The 24,707-nt window shown below is 40.9% G+C and overlaps 1 protein-coding gene across 7 annotated transcripts in view; it reads left to right on the forward strand.

Annotated features, from left to right (window-relative positions):
• The window catches only part of LOC110827416 (carboxyl-terminal PDZ ligand of neuronal nitric oxide synthase protein), a 171,726-nt gene that overhangs the window by 84,667 nt on the left and 62,352 nt on the right, over window positions 1-24,707 (forward strand). For 4 of the 7 annotated variants that reach the window (XM_022059067.2, XM_022059062.2, XM_022059065.2 and 1 more), the window contains one exon: window positions 4,370-4,478. In XM_022059067.2, coding sequence (XP_021914759.1) covers window positions 4,370-4,478 — 109 coding nt within the window. Of the gene's footprint in view, window positions 1-4,369; window positions 4,479-20,185; window positions 20,485-24,707 lie in introns of those variants that run through there. The other 3 variants (XM_022059063.2, XM_022059064.2, XM_087341098.1) reach the window with 3 other exon arrangements.

Consider the following 24,707-nt stretch of genomic DNA (forward strand, 5'->3'; position numbering starts at 1 on the left):
TGCGCCATGAGACCTGACGTTTCGACGTAAGAAATTAACATTTATATCCACGTAATCAGGATTGTAGTTTGTACAGGTTTGTTCATAATTCCCTTACACATCACAAAAAATCGCTAGACTTGAATGGTAATGTGTACGGTATCAGGAACGCTGACCAACATCTCGTTATCGGCAGACCATGTACCACATGTTCGCTCGTTAACAGCGTGTTAACACGTACGCGCACAATAGACAGAAACGGGGTAATTCTTGTCATCCGCAGAGTGCATTTCCACGTTCCTAGGATGTCCTTCATCTTCGTGGCTGTCAGATCAATAAAATCTCAAACAAAATGGCAACTGCGATACGTCACACAACAATGAAACAAGAACAGATAAGTCGTTATCATTTTGTTTGGGTGCCTCGGGTAGTTTAAACGCATCACGTGACATTGAGTCGATAGCATCTAAAGTCTTTTGTCGTTGTTGTATTTTACATGAGCGGACGAGACTGAATTGGGCGCTGTGTTTGCTCGCGTGAATCAAATCTGTATGAAGTAATCCTAGAGATATTCCAATGTTCTGTGGCTATGAATCGTTGTCGTCGGTAAATAAAGTGACTAACTTATCTTCGGAGCTTCCTATCGTCCACGTCAGTCGATTGATATACATTTGTCTTGATGCTATAATCACTATAAATTGTTGAATTTAATATTTTACAGTGTATAAAATTGCAGATGTTATCAGTGACTTTATTTTAAACTTCAACGAACAAAAGATTGAAGCAGAAACCTTATTGAGAAAATGTAACTTCTCTAGCAAGTTAAACAAAATCCCGTTCGTGGGTTTAAATGCTTTTCATAAAATGCTATTGTTATGTTTCTGAGTAATTGGCAGTTGTTGACAGCTTAGTATCGTATTAGTCTTCATCAACAATAATTTACATCTCAGTGTTAAGTAACGGGGAAATTGATAAGGACCGACCCCCGAACAACAGTGGCACAAGAGCGATTGACGGGATTTGCCATTCTTGAATAGAGAATTACGCAACTTAATTGTTCATTCAGTTTCCATAAAAAACAAAGGAATATATTTTGAAGGTGAGAGGAAATTTGATTTGCTCTTGTTAGGAGTTTGCCAGACTGCAGATTTATCACTTCCTGTGTTTGTGAATATACAGATTTGCAAAGAAGAGTATTTACCAGAGAGGTTAGGTTTCACATAGTTGAAATAATAATTATTATTATTAAAATTACCTAAAATGCCCTAAAGTATTATTGACTTCCTCGCTGTTGGCTGCTCTGCCACTATTAATCCTTTATCCGACTCACCTTTTACCGAACAAATTCTTTCCAGTTCAATGTCATGATAATTTTGACCCATTCCCTCGATCCATTTTAATATTATCCTCCTATCCACCCCGGGTCTTCCAGGAGGTGTATTCTCTTTAGGTTTTTTCGAAAAAATAACCGAATAAGCCTGTATATTTCATGTCTTTCTCTTGCTTTCTGTATGCCCTGCCAACTATTTTCTCCGTGATCTGAAAATCGGAACTGTACTGGTGAATCATAGGAATATGTCAGTTTTCCGCTGGGAAGTTTGCATTGGATTTCAGTATTGGGCAGGGCCCACGTCTGCTAATTCTACATCAAAGGAAACGGAAATAAAACGTTGATCGTGGCAGGTAACCCCTCACTCCGGCTAGCAGCGAAACAGCAGTTCTGTAAGTAATGTGGGCGTTGTTTGTATGCCCTCTGGGGTAAAACTCACTAGCCTTTTGGGTTGTTCTGAAAACCTTTTTAATTCTGCCCCTGGCCACGTACTTATTTTATGTGTATGTTAAATGTCAAAGAAATATAATTAGTTGATGAAAGACTGTGCTAATTGAATAAAAATTTACTTGGATATTATCCATCGTCTAGTAAATATAAAACGTTAAACGACGTTTCGGAGATGGGACTCTATCTCCGTCTTCAGGTTCCTACACAGCTGGGCCGACTAGATAGAGCTAATCCCTATGTAGGTCCGGAGATAGGGATTAGCTCTAGTGGGCCCAACTGTGTAGGAACCTGAAGACGGAGATAGAGTCCCATCTCCGAAACGTCGTTTTACGTTTTATATTTACTAGACGATGGATAATATCCAAGTAAATTTTTATTCAATTGACTCTTCACCATCGTCAAGAAGTTTTAGATTTAAAGACTATGTTGTACATTTTTATTTCAGTTGAACGTAATACTCAGTATTTTTCGATGTAAAGTAACTTGTGAAGGGCCGCGGTTTGAATCCCACCTCAATAATTTGTTTCTTTGTAGTATCTTTCATGATGACTTTTCATTGATGTTTGAGACAGTGTATTTTGTATACGCGCATGCACGCACACACATAGATTGTAACATTCATTTACGCACAAAACATGTACAGTGACTCGCAATAGGATATCTCTATCGATAATAATATAAAATGTGTCATCATTTTAATCAATTATCTGAAGACGGGATTAGAGCCAACTCCCGAAACGTCGCGTGTATCAGACATACCTCCGAAAGCCTACAGTGTTCCTGTAAGGACATCTGCAGAGCAGCGTTTCGGACGTACGTTTATTGAACCTTATCGACTCCTGACGAACCGATAAATCCGTCCTTAAGTGACGGACATCCTGTATATTGAATTTTTTTGTAATGAGAAATTAAGACTTGTATGAATTTTGTCGCCCAATTTTCCCCCGTTTTTGTGTTCGGCGGGGTTGCTACGCGCTCGCAACAGTTGTTTCTTCTTCTGATTCTTCTCTCTCTCTCTCTCTCTCTCTCTCTCTCTCTCTCTCCCCCCCCCCCCCCCCCCCCGCAAAAGCAATCTTTCTGGTCATTTCTTTGCCTTTGATGTTCTCATGACTGGTCTATTATCTACTAAATCTTTGGTATTAAAGCCCTCAAAATGTTATTACTTGCAACATGCGTAAACGAGGCTGGCTGTATTTGACGCTGTGTATTACCCACTTAAACGCGTCCTGAAAGTGGCTACGCTGACGTGTTTATGGCTACTTCCGTTTGTTTATGAGATGACGCCATTTCAGTCGTAATGTCCGCCGGGTACGAAACGCGATGTCTGAAACTGACGTCTCTCTCTCTCTCTCTCTCTCTCTCTCTCTCTCTCTCTCTCTCTCTCAGCTCGTGGAACGGCGAGCGCAAATTTTTTAAGCTGTTTGTCAGATTATATTTTACAGTTTAGCGACAGCGATGAACGTCAATATCGAATGTTCGTGCGTTAAACACGAGGCAACAAGACAGAACCGGATAAAGTAGCCTTTTGCTGTTATGGTAACTTAGCAACCAGGCCGAAGACGGAGAAGCGGAGATAAAATGAGCGACAGAATTTTAAACAAGTCTCTTTATTCTTTAATCTGTTAATATATTTCAGTGAAATTAGAACGTTTTTGAAATTCGATCTTCCTCAGTCTTAAGATAAAAAGACGAGGTCAGTCTTGAGGTCTGAGGGCCTGGGGCCCCAACAGCTAGGGTTTATATCTTTCTCCTTTTTACATGAAGACTGCAGTGCGCATGCTCAGACAGACTCTTTGCCTTTACATCATCTCTTCCACTCTTACTGAGACGTAGCTCAAGCTCGGAGTATTCTAGGTGTTTATAGTTTATCCAGTCTTAAATTTTAATGTTATTCGTGCTTCTATGCTCTTCCGTTGTGTTTAAAGTTTTTATAATTTCGTAACCAAGCTGTTTGCCCTGTGCGTCGCATGGATTTCGCCCCTGATTATTAAGGAGACTCATTTAGTTCTCTGTTAACAATGTTTCCTTTACTTTTAAACTTACTTTCCGCTTCTGTTCTTTGTATGTAATTTCTGTGGACTTCTCTTTGCTTTTTTAAGTATGTTTTTTTATATTAACTCTTTTATCTATATTTTTCAATTACATAACGCAATCTCATTTGCAAACTTCTTGAATTATTTTTACTATATTTATCCATATTTAAACTTTTTTAATGGTTATCTGTTTTACGCTTGCGTAACCTAATTATGTCTTTAGGGTTTGAGGTTCTCACTACGGTGAGTACGAAGATGGCTGTCTTCTGGGTTGTTACGCCGTGCTCTGCCTCTACATCGGCAGGCTGTATCTCCTTTTTGAATTTCCCTCCAAAACAATTTTTATTCGAACACTTCTAATTGCCTCTTTTTCCTCTCTGCTTCTTCCTTATCCTTCCTCCTTCTTGCGCCTGTCATCAAACAGTGCCTTATTTCCCTCTCAAACGCTTCAAAGCCTCCTCAGCGGGACTCCAGATTCGCGATTGGGCTAATTTCGCCCTCGTTCCATTCTGAGATACTAAAACTAGTGCTGGACTGTTTATCTGCACGGCTGACGCTTTGCTTTTGTTCTCAACAGGATATTCTACGTGTCGCACGACTCCCAAGACCTGAAGATCTTCAGCTACATCGCACGGGATGGCGCCAGCAATGTCTTCAAGTGTAACGTTTTCAAATCCAATAAGAAGGTAAGTGAGGACTTTTTTCCCCCAGGCTTCAGCACTTTGACGATAATTGCCGTTTAATTTTCCACGATAATTACGAGAATGTGATTTCGTATTGGTTTTATTCGTTCCTACGCTGGTATTTCTCTCTTCACACCCAATTTGAAGTCAAAAGTTCTGCTTCTGACTAATTTCACACACTGCGCATTCCTTCTGCGCAGCTTGAACCGTAAATCGCCTCGCGATTGGTTGTCTGCAACCAAGTCGCTTGCTGTTATTGGACGAACGAAGTGTGGGGAAGGGCCGAGAACATTTGGCGTTATTCTAGACCTTTCTATTTATTGCACAGACATTTACAGAAATATCGCGAACTTTTGACGCAACTGGAAAGCTGTTAGAAGCAGCGAGGACTAGGCACGCGCACACCTCGGGTCTGGCTGCTGACTGTTCTTTACCCGGGACCAATCTGTGCGCTTTGCACACGTCACTAGCTTGTGGGTCGAAGGAAATTAGACGCACTGTGCAAACCAAACGCAGTGGTGCCGATGGAAAGTAAAGTAATCTTTACTGAGGCCGTCGAACGTGTAGATTCGTCCCGACTACACTCACAGTGCATTTCCGTTTCTGGAAAAGGGGTCGGAACCTGAAACGGAGTCGAGGTAACAAGGAAAAGCGAAGATGAAATGGAAAATTACGTATGCATTACGTCAAACGCCCGAAGTGTAACGTTGAATTGGTATGGTTTAACGCAACTGGTACTTCCCAGTAGAACTGCTACGTCAGTAAGTTGATTTTTTGTTATGTTGTTATGGCGTGATACTTGTCTCGCGCGGGGAAATCCTTGCAGCGCTTGGCGGTGAGTCGTGCAGTTCCGGCCGGAAACTTTGGAATTGACAGTTGCTGTTTTTGTCACCTGTGACGATATGAAACGGCGTGTGAATTGGCGGAAACCTGATTCACTGTAAATGGCTAGATGATAAGGAAATGGAGTGAAAATTAATAAAATATATCGTCTTTAGTGAACGGAAACAGTTTAACGGAACCCAACACGCATTTCAGGGCTTCAACACATATTTTATCGTTGTAATGTTATTTGTATTTCGCGTTCTTTAATTTATCCAATTCCGTGTTCACAAGAGTCTGTTAACGGGCCGTGAACTGAGCCAGTTTAATCCATCCCATTAACTTTGAATCCCATATCTTCGTAAACCATTTTAATAATATCCTATATAAATCTTACAAGTGAAATCTTGTGTTTGCCTTTTCTCGCCGGAGTTGGAGGTTAGGTCCCTATGCATTTTTCATGGCTCAATGCGTGCTATACGTTCCGCCCATTGCATACCCCATGATTTGATCGTTATATAATGTGAAGTGTACAGATACGGATTTCCTGATCAAAATTTCTTCGTTTTCTTGTTACTTCTCCTTCAGGTTCTCCTCAAAGCTCTATTTTCAGACACTTCGTCTGTGTTCTTCGTTAACAGAAGGGACCCTCAGCTATACGCCCACAGACATTTCTTATCTGTGACTCTAGTTGCGTCGGTATGGAAGGATGCCATTCTTTCGCTTCGAATTCCAATTTGGTGTCTCAAGTGGAGGGAACTGTCACGTGATACAAGTCAAGACGTACACACACCAACTCAAAGGGGGTCCCAGTGCATTCTGAACGCCATTAACGTAACGAAATGAAGTATTGTTTAAGTCTTTATGTTTGTTTAGCGTGTTTGTGCTTACCTTCGAGCCGGAGTTATGAAATGGACTAAAAATTTGTCCTTGTGACCTCCAGACTCTTTTTTGTTACCTCAAAGCATCTTTGACTTTGATCTTTTGTCTGGAATTCATCCAAGGGGTTTAGTTTTACAACGGAACATTAATCTGCAGGAACAGGAGGACACATTTTTGAGAATATTCCTAACTAAACAACGGTAGTGGTTGGGACAACATTGTAAAAAAAATGTACCTCAACTCGTAGATAATTTTTGTAAATGCAACTTTTTGCTATACCGAATAACCATCCGATAATTTGAGTTAGTCTACGACAATTCTTTAAGAGCTGAGTTTTCGATGGTACTAATAATCGTATATCAAATCTAAAACTTCTTGACGATGATGAAGAGTCAATTGAATAAAAAAATTCTTGGATATTATCCATCGTCTAGAAATATAAAACGTAAAACGACGTTTCGGAGATAGGGATTAGCTCTATCTAGTGGGCCCAACTGTGTAGGAACCTGAAGACGGAGATAGAGTCCCATCTCCGAAACGTAGTTTTACGTTTTATATTTCTAGACAATGGATAATATCCAAGAAAATTTTTATTCAATTGACTAATAATCGTGTTTGGTTTATGCTTTTCTCCGGTCACGTATTTCATTGTTGTTCTCCAGGGGTGGAATGTTTGGACCTCGAGCTGGTTAAATAATTAATCTCTTACAATTGTACCGACTAGTCTGTTGTTCTGTGACATAGCTTGTACTTTTGTGACGCGATAAGATTTAAAAAAACATAAATTTTACCTGATGCTTTGTTTGGGTGATAAAATTGGCATTCGGCCTTCCTTAAACGAAAAACTGTTGATGTTTCACGTGATACTGAGGAATATCTGGACCTTTCAGAGGAAAGTAACAGAAGAGAAACGAAAAGCGCACAGACTGCCTGAAAGTTCTCGTTAACGAAGCTAGACAGAAGAATTTTGTATTCTGCAACTGTTGCTACCATTAGGCAGCTTTTAGAAATTATTTTTAACACGTTGAAATAACACAGTACGTAGCACCACAGATTCGTTCCAAGTCGGAAGAATGGCGAGGAATTCAGCAGAAGTGAACGAAGTTCGATGCATGCCCGTTGCATTTCAACGGGGCTGATGCCTGACAGACCGTATTGTGCTGTAATGACTCGACTGTTTTCGGGAGAAATCAGCGCGTCCTTCTGTCTGTGTGTGTCCCTGGTAACGAGCGTTGTGCTGAGTTAGATCTGAACCGGAAATGTTTAACCTAAAGTACGCTCCTCTAGCCTATAATTAACACCGGAAACAGCGTACTTTTGTTTGTTTGCCTCGGAACTTCAGGAGCGAGGATATCATCACGTTATCAGTAACGGGAACAGTGTCAGGTGTTTCTGACACTAGTTTCTTGTATCCGGAAACTCCCGGGTTCGAATCTCGTCCTGGGACCGGGTATGTTGACTAAGGTTTTCAGTATTTTTTTTCTGAGTCCTGATATTTGAATTATGTTGCATAGTTTAATATTATTTATAATTAACATAAATTAATTATCCTGTCTTTCATTGTTACGTAGAGGTCTGATTTATTCACAGCGTCCGTCAGATTAATAAGATTTCTCATAGACATCGGGGATTGCCACGTGCTTTTGTTGTATCCAGAGGTTTGTACTCTTGTTTGTGTTTATCGGTAATTTGGGCTGGAAAACAGAATATTCATGTGATTCTATCACAAGCGGATTTTGCTTTTATCATATATGGAATCTCCCGGGCTTAAGTTACGTGGCGCTCCGTGAATCGCTTTTGTTCTGTTTAATACCCATGGTCGTCTTAGTCTTCGTCACTCAATTGATTCGACGTAACAATGAAAAGGAGTCCACTGAGTCGTGGATTTTGTCCTTAAGCGCTGTCCAGCCAACACGCCTTGAAAATCCCATTAGCAGTAAGCTCTCTCTCTCTCTCTCTCTCTGCCACTAACTGAGCTTATGTGCAAATGGTAATATCCGCTGTTATAAAACAGCTCTGCTCGGTCGTTAGATAGAGAGAAATTTGTCTGTGATGCAAATAGTTTTTGTTGGCAGAACTGGCAAGAGGTTCATTCATAACAATCGTTCTAGGTTGTTTCCTCGAAGGGAATGCGATTTATGCTGCATGTTTGTTTGTTTATTTGTTATATTAATCCCCCCCCCCCGAGCGCCCACATGGCACGTGTAGGGATAGCTGTCCTTTTGAATTTATTTCTGAATGTTACTTTCGTCCCCAAAACATATGAACATTGTCTCAGAGGTTTTAACCTCGTTTTTTTTATGATAGTCGTTCAGTAAATTAACGTCATGAAAATATACCTGAAGCGGCGTGATCTATTGAATTTCATATCCTCTTTGTGTTCTTCGAACATCTGTTAGTGTATTTTAAAGCAACGTTCAAAAGCAATTACGATAAAGCATCTCCTTGTTTGAGACTATTGTGAATAAGAAGTGCCACATATAAAAACCTCGATTTCAAGACGCCATAAAGTGTAAGACGCGCCTCGATTTCAAAACATTTAAATTTCGAAAAGAAAAACGCGCATGAATATCGAGAAAAAAAATTGCAATATTTGTACTGACGTCTCTTTTGGTTTCGTTTAAATAAGTTTCACTTGGCTTGATACCTGATGGCAGACGCCCTGATGATGGAGGCAGGAAGGACTTGTGAAACATAGATAAATTTCTGCCACACTACACGGCGTTACGAACAAGAAGATAGCCTTTCTACGTTTTAATTAGCCTAATTACGTTTCATTGGCACACCTAATCAGTGAGAATCTTGTGGCCGGTATTTTTGACGTAAATACGTCTATATTTTAGGGTCAGTGTCATTCGGCAAAAATGTAACGAAAAAGTGTTACGAAAAAGGGAAACGAAAAAGTGTAACTTTATTGTTATGTTACCTTGGAAACGTCATCTGTTTATCAATTTATAACTTGTGCTGGGCAAGACCGTGATCTAGGCAACACGGAGTTTTCCTTCGGGGGCTTCCCCGGTTTCTCCGTGGCATTCCAACAATTACTCCATTCACACACAGAAGAAGGCAATGGCAAACCACTTCTGGATCATCTGCCAAGAACGTATATGAACAGGTCCCAGTCCGAGAAAAGGATGGAAGGATCCTGTTCATATGGACCTGTCGTCAGACAGAACACTAAATAATAACCTTACCTTACATTACATTACTTTACATTACATTCAGCTACCACAGACCCATCTTAAGCGTAACTAATTCAAGTTAAATAAGCAGAGTCTTAATCAAACTTATCTCAGTTGTAAAGCGGGTATAAAGGAAATATTTAGAATTAAGCCAATATATAAACTTCCTTTCTGTATAGACGTATTTACGTCAAATTCTCCGGAACCGTGGTTCCACTGACAACTTTTTTCTCTGCTAACTGAATCATAGTTGTTTCTTGTAGTCTGTAAATAACTGAGTACTGTCAAATTGAATTCCTAGTTTTTGCGCATTATCACGAATATAGAACGTTCGATCAGTACTTCATTGATTACGATGAAGGGTTATAAAGTATCTTTTAATTACTCGTGTCGGTCGAAATGCATTCTGTTATTGCCGACAGTTACTGCAGCTGCTTGGTCATGTATAATTTGTGTTGTTTAAAAGCAGCTTTGCTGTTGACGGGACAAGTCGTTTACATCGATCTTCTCAAACACCGGTTATGTCGGACCAGAAGAGCCCTAGCGCTTGTAAACGAGTTATCTCGCCCGTAGCAGTGAAGCAGTCGATGGTGAATTTGTGAGTTATGTAAAGATAAATAATTTAAATGTCTATTAAGTGTGTTTCAAGAGTCATAGGTCTGTTCGATTTTGATTTTAGTCTATTAGTTGGATAAATTTTGTGGAGTTTAATGCGTCGGCGAGTGTTTCATACGCGGTGAAATGTCCCTTGGGCCATATTTGTGTATAGATTTCGCGTGGGGGCACAACGGGTGTCCCCTGGTGACAACAGAATAAGTTCACACCTGTTGTTTAAGTGATGTGACTAATATCAGGGGCCAGGAAATACGATAAAACGCAAATTGGTTCATTGACGTTCTTTGCAGTAATATTAATAGACTTTGTCCAAACAAAATTAGGTCAACTGAAACAAAAAATTGAATGTTAATTTGGAGCAGTGGTCATAATTACTCAAACAAAAGGGATAAAATTAAACTCGTTCACTTTTATTTTGAGTTGGGAGTAGGAGAAAGTAATTGTTTGTTTCCAGCCGACATGAATCTCTTTGTACGCATGCGTGTTAAATAAATACCGATTCTGTAAGCAGAAAATAACATCTGTTAAGGATTTGCTAACTTACTGTTATTTGTATCTTCAGAGCTAGCATAAATTATAAATTAACTGTTAAATAATTTAATCTTAACATATGAAAATGGCTGTACCTTCTGTTTCCACAAAAAGCTGGAAATTTCTTGACTAGCCGAGCAACTGTCATCGTCTCAAGAAAGACTTAGATGGAAAACAGAATTAATCGCTCTGAAACAGTTTTTGATGTGGACACCCAGTAATAAAATCCGTTCTATTGTTTCCCAGTTTGGGCCTATATATAAAACATGCCTACGAACATAACCTCACTTGTGTGCGTTCATTCCTTTCACTTTTCACTAAAGCGATTCTAAGGACGCGTGATTCTGTATCAGACAAAATCAGGATTCCAGCGGTGGTATTGTGACCTTCGTCGACCGGACAGTTTTCACCCTTTGAAGCACGAAGCTTCTGTAAATAATATTTAATAATAATTCAGTTCCTACCTCAAAGAAAACAATGCTTATCCAATACAATTACCAACAGGTTAATGCTTTCATTGAGAAACAATCGCTATTTATTGTGAGAATCATAGGAAGTTATCGATTGCACGAGTTATCGATTGTTAAAGAAAGTAGAATATATATGCAGTTATCATTGTCCTTGAAAGGATTAAGAACGTTGGCTAGTGCTTATCCACGAAACAGATTAGCTGTTGGGAGGATCTCACAAGGATTAAACAGCTTGAAATGTATTTAGAAACATGAAAGAAGTAACTGGGAAGAAATTGCGTATGTAAGAGTTTTAAGCGAATAAAAGAAGTACAAAGTGGTTTTGATTCTCGCATGACAGAGAGCGCTGGCCAGTGCAATGACTTTCGACTCGAACATTTCAACGAAAGAAGTTTAAGAATGTTCCCTCGCTACGCGAAAGAACGTGATGCCAGAATTAAAAGCGGACGCCCAAGCGAGAAAGACGAAGTTAGAAACAAGGAATTGTTCTTGGAACTGTGCAAGGACGGTGGACAGCGATATTCTCGATTTAGAATCCAAGAAGGCGAAAGAGGGATGATGTGGAGATAATTGGAAAAGAATTGGATGGAGACAGAGAGAGAGAGAGAGAGGCGTTGGAGAGCCGGTGGGTGGGGATAAGGAAGGCGTTGGAGTTGACACGAGCGGAGTTCGTTGTCTGTGTTCTTTTAATTGTAATGACAAAAGAAGTTTCTGGCGACCCGTAACAAGCCTCAAGACGAAATGTTCCGAAGCGAAACTACTGTTTCCGACTGTAATCTTGAGACTCGAAGGGAATTCCGAAGAGTTAAAGGATACTGCATACAGACACTATATTTCCTCCTTCACCCCACTTCCTCACCCCCTCAAGTCTCAAGATTACAGTCGCGAACAGTAGTTACTGTGGACACAGCTCACGACAGTCGTTTTACTCAAATACTCTCATCTGCGCAGAAGACTGGACGTCATCTACGTGTGTGGCCGGTCTGCCTCTTGGTCGCTGGGGACGTGGAGTCGAGACCCGATTCTGGCATTGTTGTTACCCGCGTCTTGTACTTAATCAGGGCGATCGAAAAGATAACAAGGGAGAAGGGAGGAAATTTAAAGAAAGACAAAGAGGTTAGGACGAATCGCTTCGTATTCGGGATACCCTGGGTTCTGATTTACGCTGTCCAAGGTTTTGTGGTTTGCCTCTCCCTCCATGCAAATTCCGAAACAGTCCCTTTAATTCGGCCACGACCACTTCCGTCCCTTATCCTTTCGCTTTTCATTCATAAATCGCCTTCACGAAGTGTTACACTGGAATGTGTCGTGACGAGATGCATTTCCCTGCTAAGTAGCCGAGGGTCGGTGGTAGATTCTGCGGACAGAAACGCCGATATCGGAACCAGGCGACAGCCTTCACCTACAAAGGAGGAAGATAATGGCTAAACACGACTGTGAAGGAAGTGCACTTGTGTTTTGCGCTGGAATGCGTCAGTGTTCGTGGTTGTTTGCTGCAGTATATGGTTCTCAACACTGCCGCAGATGGCAGTATCAGCAAGCTCCGATTCGGCGAGCATGCGCCCTGCAGCTACAGGATCGATCCAGTGCATTGCCTTGAGTACGCTGGCCGTTGTACCCGACTTCGAATCTGCTCCGGGTGATTCCGCCCTGTCCTGTGTAACAGCTGAGTGTCTGCGGGCGCGCCACTCAAAAATTTCAGCCGCGTGTTCTTGGTTTTCCTCAGTCGTTCTTTGACGAGTCCCTGACACTTCCTGCAACAGTACCAACTCAGTTAAGTTCTTCTACAAACGCTGATAGTCGCTCAGTGAATCAATAAATACCCTGCCTTTTGTGGAACCCGAACGTTCAATACCGCGTATGTAAGAACCCACCACTGGGTCCGATCCTGAATTACATAAATATGACGTTCTCCGTCCACTTTTATAGCATCCTTCCATCTACTCTTAGCTCTACCAGGTGACGTCTTCTCTTTAGGTTTTCTGACTAAAATGTTTGATGCATTTTAATCTAAACCCTTGCGTGCTGCATTACCCACGCACCTTATTATTATCCTTTTGTTTAGTCTGGTGATATTTTGTGAAGGGCACAGATTACGAAACTGCTCATTTGTCTCCCCCTCAGCCTCCCCCCCGCGGGTTCTCAAAGACTTTCAGGCCGTATTGTTCCTTGAGAACCAAAGACCACGTTTTATGCCCGTAATATTAATGCATTTAACGCAATGAAGATTAGTTCATCTGTTGTTTGGTAATCTCTGGTAACACGTGGAGACACCGAAGGGAATTGCTGAGAATTAATGGAAAGTTAGGTTAGGTAAAGTCTAGTGCTTGTTGGGGGTCCACAGTGTTGTACCGTGTTTTTTTCCAAGTAAAATAATTTTCGCTATTATTACGTTGTCATTTATGAGACTGATTTTTTTTACACAGACCTTTGGTTCATTTCTCTGTAATACGTCTAATTTATTTCGAAATGCCTTCTATTGTACCTTATACATCCATGGATTTCACCAACTCATGTAATTTCATACCAGGAGAAACTCATTTGCCAGCATCTTAAAATACCGGTACAGTAGTGGCCTTGCTACAGAAATGTGAATCTCATGTAAATTTTGACGAAATAATTACGCAGTCGCCTTGTTTTTTGAATGCATTTGGTCCAGTCGTCCATAAATTTACTGATTTTTTCATAATACAATGTTTAAGTTACTCATGCGTGGCTTATTTCTGTGATAATCATTTCAGTTGCCCTCTCCTGCCTTTCACGCATCCGGTCCGTCGCTTGATTTCGTGTTCAGTGCTTCATTCAAATTGTTCCGCCATTTTGTAACTCTCCTCTGGTTCAAATCTAAAAGTTCTTGACGATGGTGATGAGTCTTTTGAATAAAAATTTTCTTGGATATTATCCATCGTCTAATAAAATATAAAACGTAAAACGACGTTTCGGAGATGGGACTCTATCTCCGTCTTCAGGTTCCTACACAGTTGGGCCCACTAGATAGAACTAATCCCTATCTCCGGACCTAGATAGGGATTAGCTCTATCTAGTGGGCCCAACTGAGTAGGAACCTGAAGACGGAGATAGAGCCACATCTCCGAAACGTCGTTTTACGTTTTATATACTAGACGATGGATAATATCCAAGAAAATTTTTATTCAAATGACTCCTCTTGTTCATTCAATTATTGTCGTACTGAACTGTCATTCTTTCGTAAATTCCACTGTTTTCACCACTAAAATCGGATCACAGAATTTATTGTTTGTTGTTGCATTCTGTCACTGGAGCATCAATGTTAAGAACGTCACAGTATTATCATTACTTTAAAAAAACAATGTGAAGTAACGAGTTGTATGGGAAGGTCGAATAGTACCGGGCACCTAAGGATTTCGGGGCGAGGGGAGGAATGTGTAATTTGAAATTTAAAAATATTATTAATTTTTTTATAAATTTGAACCTTACCTTCGTGAAACATGTATTTTGAATTAAACAAGTTGTCAAAAAAGTAATGAAAAATGTGTTTAAAACATTGTTTACATTTTCAGCATTACAAAAATTGGCGTCTAGTATCGGACACTACTGTACTTATAATGTTTTCCTTAGTTTTGATAGAAAATTCCAGTCTTTGTGAATCTTAATGTCTTTTGTAGGAATCACTTTTGTAATATAACATATTTCTCTCATTATCGGCTCAGTTTTTATGCGCCCAACCACTACAAGAAAGACAATGCATCCAGTCCTAGTCAAAAATTTCTGAACAGATGATGCACGCTTTTGTATGGCTCCCTAGTTCTTCCTCCAACTCATGAGTGAAATTTCTCCGAAACCAACCAATGTCGGGTGTCATTTTCACCATTCCCCCTTCTTGCAATGTTCTTAGTCCATCTCCAAAAGAACTTTTGGGGACTGAAAAAGTATCTGCTGCTTCCCTTATCGACATCTCCTTACTCCTAACCTTTTTATTTATTTAGTGTTCTGTCTGACGACAGGTCCATATGAACAGGATCCTTCCATCCTTTTCTCGGACTGGGACCTGTTCATATACGTTCTTGGCAGAGATGATCCAGAAGTGGTTTGCCATTGCCTTCTTCTGTGTGTGAATGGAGTAATTGTTGGGATGCCACGGAGAAACCGGGGAAGCCCCCGGAGGAAAACTCCGTGTTGCCTAGACCACGGCCTTGCCCAACACAAGTTCCTAACCTTATCTATAGCAAATTTCATTTGATCTTCTGTAAATTGTCCCCGTTTCGTTTTTGCATTGGGCTCGCTGTTGTTCATTCTAATAGCAAATCTAATTTTAATGCATGAAACAAAATAAAGAAACACCAAAACCACTTACCTCTCCGATAGTAAAAAGAACAGAGTTTATATAATCATCAACGGTAAAAGAAAACAGAAGCCAAACAAATTGTATTATATTTGTTCTTAAATAATATTTTCGAGAATTGTTCTTTGTCCGGTACTACCAGAAACCACACTCTCCGATATTAGACGACAGACACGTAAAGAGAAAATGGCCGCTGCATATCCAGTGCTTACTGCTGGGAAAAAATCATTCTACACATACAGTCTGTAGTTGATACAACAAAAGTAAAATAGATTAAATAATTATTTTACTTACCAGAATTAGTTGATACGGCATTCCAAAAATAAACAACGTAGCTCAAAATTTATACAAATTGAAAGATTCACTCACAGCGGCTGACCGCCTCAATGGATTTACTCCAACTTAGGACTGTCGTCTGTGAAGGACAGAGACAAGACTCTGATACTTGAAAAGTGTCACTAACTAGCGACGTTTCGGAAGAGTAAGCACTGTCCGATAATGGACGCTGCCCGGTACTATGCGACCTTCCCCTAAATGCGATAATTATCGTATTATTTATATCTGCCATCTTTTTTTCAGTACTGCCAACATCGTTTTGGGGAATAATTAAAATCACCACTCATTTACTCTCACCCCAAGCGCCTGTACGGCACGTAGCGGGAAAAAACTTTACTTTACTTTAATCATTTACTCGCTATAGTATGCCGCATACATTTGACTTCATGTTTTAAAATCGTGACATTAATATTCATAAAGTCGCTCGGTGTAATCGTTCATGATATAAAGCCACTTTTTTTTGTGAACTTAGCGTCACTGTCTCGCGTACGTCAGTCCGTTATGTTTGGTTGAGTTACCTGTTGTTAACGTTGGACCCGTGTTAAAATGGCCATGCAGCGAGCGTATTGCTTCGTTACAGACCACGAATCGCGAATCTTCGCCCTGAGGACCGTTCATACATGTCACAGCCCTCGTAAGGACGTGTTTTCACGTCTGTAGGCCTATATACTCTGAATATTGCTTGTATCTGGTGGGTTCAAACACTGCCAGTGCCAAGACTGGCATCTGATACCACCGTTCTGGGCCACTTCCGCCAGCCTCCAGTCTTCGCAGTTTAATTCCACGAGATCTATCTTAATGTTATTCTCCCATCTCTTCTCTTTTTAAATTGAACGTTTTTTTCGAGAGGACATAATTAAAATTCTTAACGCTTTTAATTACGTTCCTGAAGGTTCATTGTCATCTATGCAGAAATATTTCCATTGAAGTGGTCTTTGACATAAGACAGCCCGTATTACCGCGCGTATTTCCATGTCGTACGATACGTGGGACGAGGACAGCGAAAAATGAATCCAAAGGCACGGAAATGTGGGCGGCGGCGGGGGGTGGGGTGGAGGGGACACGCTGTAAAAGTAAACAATTGTAGTTAAGGGAACAATTTAGGAGCAGATCAGAGGCTTTGAGTGCAGAAGTAATTAGATATTTTAGAATATGATAGGGATTTAGGAAGACCACGAATGAGATGGCTTGAACAGTTTTTGCCGTTGTGTTTATCCTGCACCTTTGCAAGCAAGATCATCATCTCGTACTTGCAAGCCGCTGCTTTATGCGTCACTTCTCTTTCTCTGTATTTTACACGTGTTTTCCTTTTTCGCGTTTATTATGTTCTTCTTTCTCCCCGTACTTCTCCTCCTCGAACTCCTGGTCATTCTAGGTCAAACAACGGCTGCTACCCCTTCCACTACCGACATCCGGTGTTTCATCCCCCTTACTCCTCCCCACCGTTCGTATCTTCCCTCACCTATTGCACATGACGAAGGCCATTATAAAATAGTAAGGCTGTACCGTGGTAGTAATGTTGTGTCATGTTGCTCTTCACGAATTTAATAACTATTCGATTAAAACACAGTCTGATGCAACTAGTTAATGCTACTTAACGGTCTTCACTTAAGACGACTTGTTTCGGAAATTATATTTCCATCATCAGGTTAAATAAATAAATATTCGTAAGATCCTCTAAGTTGCAATGTCAATTAAAATCATTAAAAGACAAAATATATATAAAAAAGTTTTGCACACTAGAACAATTCTGTGGTAATAATAATTCGTATTTATGATCGTGCTTGTGTCATTGCCCGTGTATTTGAAGATTTGCAGTTTTTCAAAAGACCAGTTACAAGAAATTTCAAACATCAACCACGCGCGACAAATTCGTGGTTTGAGACGCCGGTGGTTGAACATCGGGACTCTCGTCGTCGGAATGGGAACAATGACTTTGTTGATGCCGGGTTTTGTGGTTCATTTGGTTTCCTTGGAAAAGGGAAGTCGAGGGCAGAAATTTGGACATGTCGCGCAATGCGGCGGGGATTTGGCACTGTGGCGGATCATTAGCCTTGTCCGGCAGTCGGTGATCTGACGTGAGGCGCCAGAGTAACGAGCGCTGCTTGCCAGAGGCTTTCCTTCTTTCTTTCTTTCTTTCTTTCTTTCCGTCTCCTCTTCCTCCATTCCTTCACGGTAAATGCCGTAGATTCGGATCAAGAAACTTTGACCCATGTCTGATTTATTTACGGTTTATTTAACGACGCTGTCAGTCGCTCATACAGCAAACCCCTCGTCCAACGCGGGGGATATGTCTCTCTCGAAAGCAGCGCGGTCGGTGAATCCGCGTTGGACGAATTTAATATGGTACGATATTAATGGGGATCGGGGAACGCGGCCGTGGAAAGACAAATTAAATAAACAAAAACTCGTTTTTACCGTGATGTATCGTCTGAACTGCAAGCGTTGAAGTAAAATAACAACTGAATGTCGGGCTAACTGCTGCTGCCCTCGTACCAAAGTGTAACTTATCCAGAATCTTTCTTTCCTCAACTAGTGTTATAACCTTACAACTTTTCTTTATGTTTTTGTTCATAATGATGTCCAAGAGAAATATCATGATCAACGCACAACTTACGACAGAAGTTAACGCGGTAATAGAGTAAGCGGGACTCAGACAACGCGGGTTACGTAAAGTTTGAGGGACGTAGAGGAGTTGAAGGACGCGGGGGTGACATTCGAGTCTGAATATTTACACTCTTACAAACGCTGGATTAAACAAACCAAGTTGGTTGACCATATTCATAGTCAGAAGCGAAACCGTCTTCAAGTTTTTAAACGGACGAGACATTTTTTCGTATTCTGTTACATCGTATTTGACAGATGGCGTGTAATCAAATTTTTCGCGTTAAACAAATTTTCGTATTTATTTACCTGCGTTGGAGGAGGGTTTACGGAACAGCGTAGAATGACAGGAATTGTAAAGGGCGTGTTGGATAGCGATAGTGTAGTAATTTAAAGAATTTGTATGGAAAGACTGAGGAATACCACGAAAAATATTTTAGTACAGCCGACCTTCTGGCAGAGTTTTGAACCTGGGATTATATTTACCTTTTATCTTCCGTTTTATGTGCTTTGAGTTTCTTGCGTCTTCTATTGTCTTCTTTGGAAATGGGTTCTGCTGTGTCTTCTACATGGTGTCCCAGTAGTTCCTGTGTCCATGTGCCTGGCGTGCTTAAAAGAAATTTCGCCACGTGCTAAGATTCTCTCGTACTGATTCAGTCCTACAGAAATCGGACACATCAATCCATACAGGACCTCGCATTCGTCTTGGAGATCAAGAGTGTTTAATAAGCACCGCAGATTCGATAAATACAATATTTGAGTCACGTATTTAAACGCAAGTTTGGTCTTTTTTCTGACTGTACGCACTCTCATTGAACGTACATTTATTAAAGCTTATAATATAACTTCTTATTCCACTGACTTTGCAAAGTTTTTTTTTGCGTGTTTTATTGCCGTCGGTGTGCCCCATTTATGACAACTTTCTGACCACTTAACCCATTTTAATGAAAAGAAGTTTGTGTGTAATGGCTTTCGGGACTGCCCATCCCTGTAGTAAATCTCTTTGTTGAAGCTGACACGCGAATTTCAGAAGCCTCTTCCGACCTCAAATAAACACGTCACAGTCGACCGAGGCTAAAACGCTTCTGACTTGTATTCGGCAGGTCCTCGGTTCGAATCTCTTCCGAGTGGTTAGCACTTCTGTTTCGTATCCTGGAAGTCCCGATTCGACACCGCGTAGTCTGAGCTGACTGCGTTTTTAAAGAAATCAAGCGTATATCGGGATTACTTGAAGTAGGCCACGATCGGTTCTTACCCGTACTTTCTCGATTCACAGAACGCGACCACCCTGTTACATCATTTGGCTCTAAACAACCCCTGCATTTCGCACAGCGTCGTTAAATATCCTGCTACCCATTCATCCTGTATACGCTTTTTTTAAGACTGCATTTTAGTATGCATTTTCTCTCTCTCTCTCTCTCCCCCTCCTATCAGGTCGCCATTTCCGATCTAATTTTTATTTGCACTTGTCATTTATAGCTTCCTGTTTTATTCAAGTCAGTGTAGCTGAAACATGGTTGTTAAACGTATAAGACTCCATCAACAGTAAGGAATTTCGTGGACAGATTGTTGGTGGCCGATGTTTTAAGTGTTGGATCAGTCCACCGTTAAGTTAGTAATTTAGGTTAAGTTAGGTTGGGTCAGAAGTGTCTGCGTACAAACAAAACGCCATAGCTCTGTTTGGTTCCCATCGTTCCGTTGCACACAATTTTAAACCATTCTATTTTAATTGAAGTCCAGTTAATGCATTTCTTCGCATTGCTAGCATCACGCAATTCTGACTATGTTAATTACATAGCACGCCTTCGTGAGTCCTTAAAAGAAACAGCCTCTGATACCGCCGAGCTACCTTGCCCTATAAATATTGCGTGTAACCCCTCCCATGCCCCGTTCCCCTCCTCAAGCCATCGGCCTTACATTTTCGCGCTGGTAGTCCATCGCTTCAGTAGCCATCTCGCGGCCGTTTGTATCGCAAGTGAAGTCGTGGTCCCGGTCTTGTTGTGACCGACGGCATGACACCGCGGGTCTGTGACGTCAGACCACGTCATCCGGAGTCCAACGATCTGACGCTGTTGGATTTGGTGGAGATGTTTTTGTCTTTTTAGATTGTTTTCTGTGTGTGATACCATAACCTCAGTTTGTCTCATGAGATATCGTAGTAAAACTACATCGCGTGTGTGGTTCATGACCAATTCCAAAGATTAATACTTTTTATAAGTCTTATAAACTACTCGTTCGTTTGATAGGTAAACTGATTTCTCTGCATCAATTCTGTATTGACTCCAGTCATCACATTTCTCCTTGGGAAGCTTGTAGTTGCTCAGAGGGTTAAGAAATCCTCCACCTTCTATTGAAATGAAAGGTTCATTACCGTGGACCCTTTCCTGAACCAAAAGAATTTAGTCCACAATCACGATCCCTATTCATTTTAATATTATCATTCTATCTACACCCAAGGATAGATCTTCCAGTCGGTCTCTTGACTTCGTTTTCCGACTAAAGGTTTGTAGGGTCTGTGGTCTGTCTGATGCGTGCTACATGATTCGCCTTTCTCGTAATCCGTGATGTGTTCGTCGTGTTGATATTGGATGAAAGTTTTGCAGGGGAAATGCAGAACTGGCTGTTTCAGGTAGGACGAAATATGGAGGTCGCTTTGAAGTGTGCGTGGCTGGGATGATTATAAGTAAGTAAGTAGTCCGTTACAGTTCTGAAAATTACGAAAATTCAGCGAAACAGCTTGGTATGAATATATTCGAAATGCGAACCAATCATGCAAAATGAATGTCATTTTAGTGTTTAGCAGCTCAAAATCAGTAAAAAAATTTGGTTAGTTTCATCTCAGATATAATTTGGTTGTTGAACAGTATTATCGAAATAAGCTAACCTAACTCAATCCAACCTAACCTAACTTTCGAAGTTGCGTCATCTGGAACTTTTTGCAGTGCCTGGAAATATTGCTGTAAGTCGTTTGAACTAAAGTCCTTTCATTGCCGACAGAGAATTTTAATTTCGAGAAGTAAAAAATTTCACGGACAGTTGCGGTGAATATTACAGCACTCGAAAACAAAAATCCAAAAATATATTTACCGAAGGTGCATGATCATGATACATAATCTGCTTGTTTGACCAAAGACTACGAATACGCGGTCATAAATATGTCTCAGAACTAGAATATATTTACAATTTTATGTGGAACCTTTTCGTTCGGAAGTAAATTATAAATGGACTATTCCTTTGATTTAAAAAAACAGATCTACGTGATTTTGATCTCTGGTTTTATCGTTCGACGTGTTTGCTACGTCTCTGCGTCTGGAGTTCTGATTCTGGGTAGTTCAGTCTTCCTGAAAAATCTGGGGAAAAGTTTTATTATAACTCTCTTTCTGGTTTATTCAGTTATTGTCATGCAAGACTTTTGTCATTGTTGTCACTGCGTAAACAACAATGAAAGCCAAGTCTGAGCAAAGGAGGGGAGATAATTTAGTTAATATCCGTCATGTTTTAAGTCCTAGTATTGTCATGTAAGCGATTTTTTCTTTTCCATTCAAGTCTTCTCTGGAGATCATTCATTGGAGAACGAGGCAAATACCGAGCTTTCGGAGACTACCTCTGATTCCATCATCAGGGGTTTGTAGAGGGGATGTCATCGACTCCGTTAAATGTGTTGAAAACGAAATGCTCAGGAAAATTGGGAGATTTCAGGTTTTTGCTGCGACGAGTCTGAAGATCCTTAACGAAGTTGCGTTGTAATCTGCAAAATTGTTTCTTCGACTTTGTTCGTCGTCTGAATTTAAAATTGAAATAAAATCTCAAAGTTTCATATCTGTACATTGACACTCTACAGGTCTGTAAGGCACTACCAAGTCAAGAACTGAATTTACGGGTGATGTAAAATGTAAAACTAAATTACACAGTCTTTTAATTGAACTCTGTGTTGACACCGCAGATTTTGGTTCTAAGTTATAGTTGGGTGAGTCTTACAAACGGGCCGGGTGTCCGTCTGTACGTGTCTGATTTATCTCCCGCAGATGATTGTCGTTATCTTCAGTTTTTACCCCGGGCACTCCTTTGTTTGAGCTGTCCAGTCTGAGGCTGCCTCAACCCTGAAGACGGAAACAGAAACGTGCTTACGAAACGTGATTTTAATTTTGTTTATAATTCATACGATGGACAGAGTCGATGAATTTTTTTTTTGCAGACGATGAAGTTAGCTTATTCTTGAAAGACCTTGTCGATGAAGTTGCGACATGTACTCTGTTAGAAATTTATTGGCGTTTCGGAGAAGCGTGCTGTCTTCGTTATCAAAGCGATTATCTTGATGCGCTGGAAAATGTTTGAGCCCCTGACGACAAATCTGCGTTCTGGTATCATGTATGGAGCGAGTTCGTGGTTTTTACGGGGCGCGCAGTGTCGCGATAATGAACTCTCCGAAGCTACGATGGCTCTTAATAGGTCGGAAGGTCAGTAGTTTATGCAACTTTGTTAGTGGGATCAAATCCTGTCGAAGAGCTGAGGATGATGTAGAGGTGGGTTGGGAAGATGTCACTTGGACGTAACTGGCTTTGAGCTGCACCTGTAGAAGACAGGTTACACTGAACCGCACCGGAAGAAATGCCCCATTCGAGGGAGGGGGGATACGTATGTCTGTCAGCATTGACTGAGAACGAACAGATCCAAGGCAGGTATTTTCGTCCATTCTGGACAGCATCACCTGTCGGTCCCGCCCACTTGCTCGCCGTACGTCACAAAAATACAGAAAGCGGGAGCGTGGCATTAGATCCGATCGATAGATCGATTCTTTGGTTATTTAACAGCGTTTTTTCTAACTACACAGTTTATAGCTTACGGCGCGGAATAAGAATGGGTAGGTAAGGATTTGCAACGAGAATATTGTTATAAGTTTCAAGAATTTTCGTGATGAACCCGAAGTAAGCACTACCAGTAACTACCACTACTGAAAGACCAGTCTGAAAGTCGTTCAATTACCAAAGACGTAATTCGTGTATTGGAATGTCCCGGGTTTGAATTCCTTCTCGGGGACCAGTTATTGTCAGTTTTTTTTCCGTCAGTCACAGGCAGATCCTGGCTTATTGCCTTGAAATAGGCAACGACAACTTAATTCGGCACATTTTCTAATTATAGTTCATAATCGTTTTGTCGGTAGTAACTTTTCGCAGTTGATAAGGATTGTTTAATAAAGAATGGTCGGGAGTTACTCGGATGTTGCGTTTACCCCCCCTCTCCATCCATGAAATGTTTCTTATTCGATACTAAAATGTATTTCCATAGCAAAATGTAATTATAGAAGATTTTTTCCTTTTTTATATTGATTTTGGAATCTGCGTAACAAAATATTAGTTTGTTGATTGATTCTGCAGAACATTCCCTCTCTTCGAAATTAAGTAATTCTAGGATGACCGTCTTCTGCGTTGTAGTGCCGTGTAGTCTGGTAGATGACCAACGTTTCAGAGGTCCTTGCTGCCTCCATAATCAGAGCGATGATATTGAGGCAGCAAATATCTCTGAAACGTCGGTAAACCTCTATCAGACGACACGGCACTAGAACGCAGAAGACATCCATCTGTAATTTGCCGCCATGAGAACCCGAAATCCTACGGAGTAATTGTTGGTACGCAACTGTACGGATCAAACTCTTAAAAATAATTAAGCGTTCCACTCGCCAGTGACGTTATTAATTCTTTTCGTGGATATTGTTGGAAGTTATTGCTTATTTAATGGTCTTATACCAGTGACATTAGATCCTTGAATGACAGCACGCTTAATGAAAACGCCGGAAAAACAATTTCTGCTTCATAAAATTGTAAAACCAATTAGAAGCAAGTGCCCTGTCAAATATTTACTTGCGCCTTTCAGAATCATCATGTGAGAGGTTACGGGCCTCTGTTTACTCTTTGTAGTCCACTAAAGCCAGATTACTGTTTAATTACTGTCGCGTGATTTCTACGACACAGTCATGAGTCGGGGTACCTCAGTACGGTGACTGGCCAGGGACTGGATGACCGCGGTTCCATCCCCGACGGAGGCAGAGGATTTCACCTCTAGCCTCTGCGTCCAGACCAGCTCTGGGGCCCACCCAGACTCCTATCGAATGGGTACCGGGGTGCCTTTCCCGGGGGTAAAGCGCGGCCGGGGCGTGACGCTGACCACTCATACCCCATCTCGTGCCGAGATCAAGAACGAGTAGGAGCTATACCGTCTCTCCTCCCAAGCGTCTACATGGCGCGTAACGGGACGGCTTTGTTTTGTTTTGCTTTGCTACAATCCGTACCACTATTTTAGAATGTTCGAGGTTTTCTTTTCTTTGTTACCCACTTACGTCCATGCAATTTAGTAAACTTAAGGCTTTGTGTGAATGTAACTTTAGTTAGTTGGGGAATTAAGCATTGCAGTGCGGCATTTCTTGTCGAAATATCGATTATTAATTTCCCCTTTCCAACTCACACTTATCCCA

The sequence above is a fragment of the Zootermopsis nevadensis genome, unplaced genomic scaffold, assembly GCF_977971745.1.
Source record: "Zootermopsis nevadensis isolate Lab colony 2312 unplaced genomic scaffold, Znev_1.0 Znev_ptg000003l, whole genome shotgun sequence".
In the NCBI taxonomy this organism is placed as follows: domain Eukaryota; kingdom Metazoa; phylum Arthropoda; class Insecta; order Blattodea; family Termopsidae; genus Zootermopsis; species Zootermopsis nevadensis.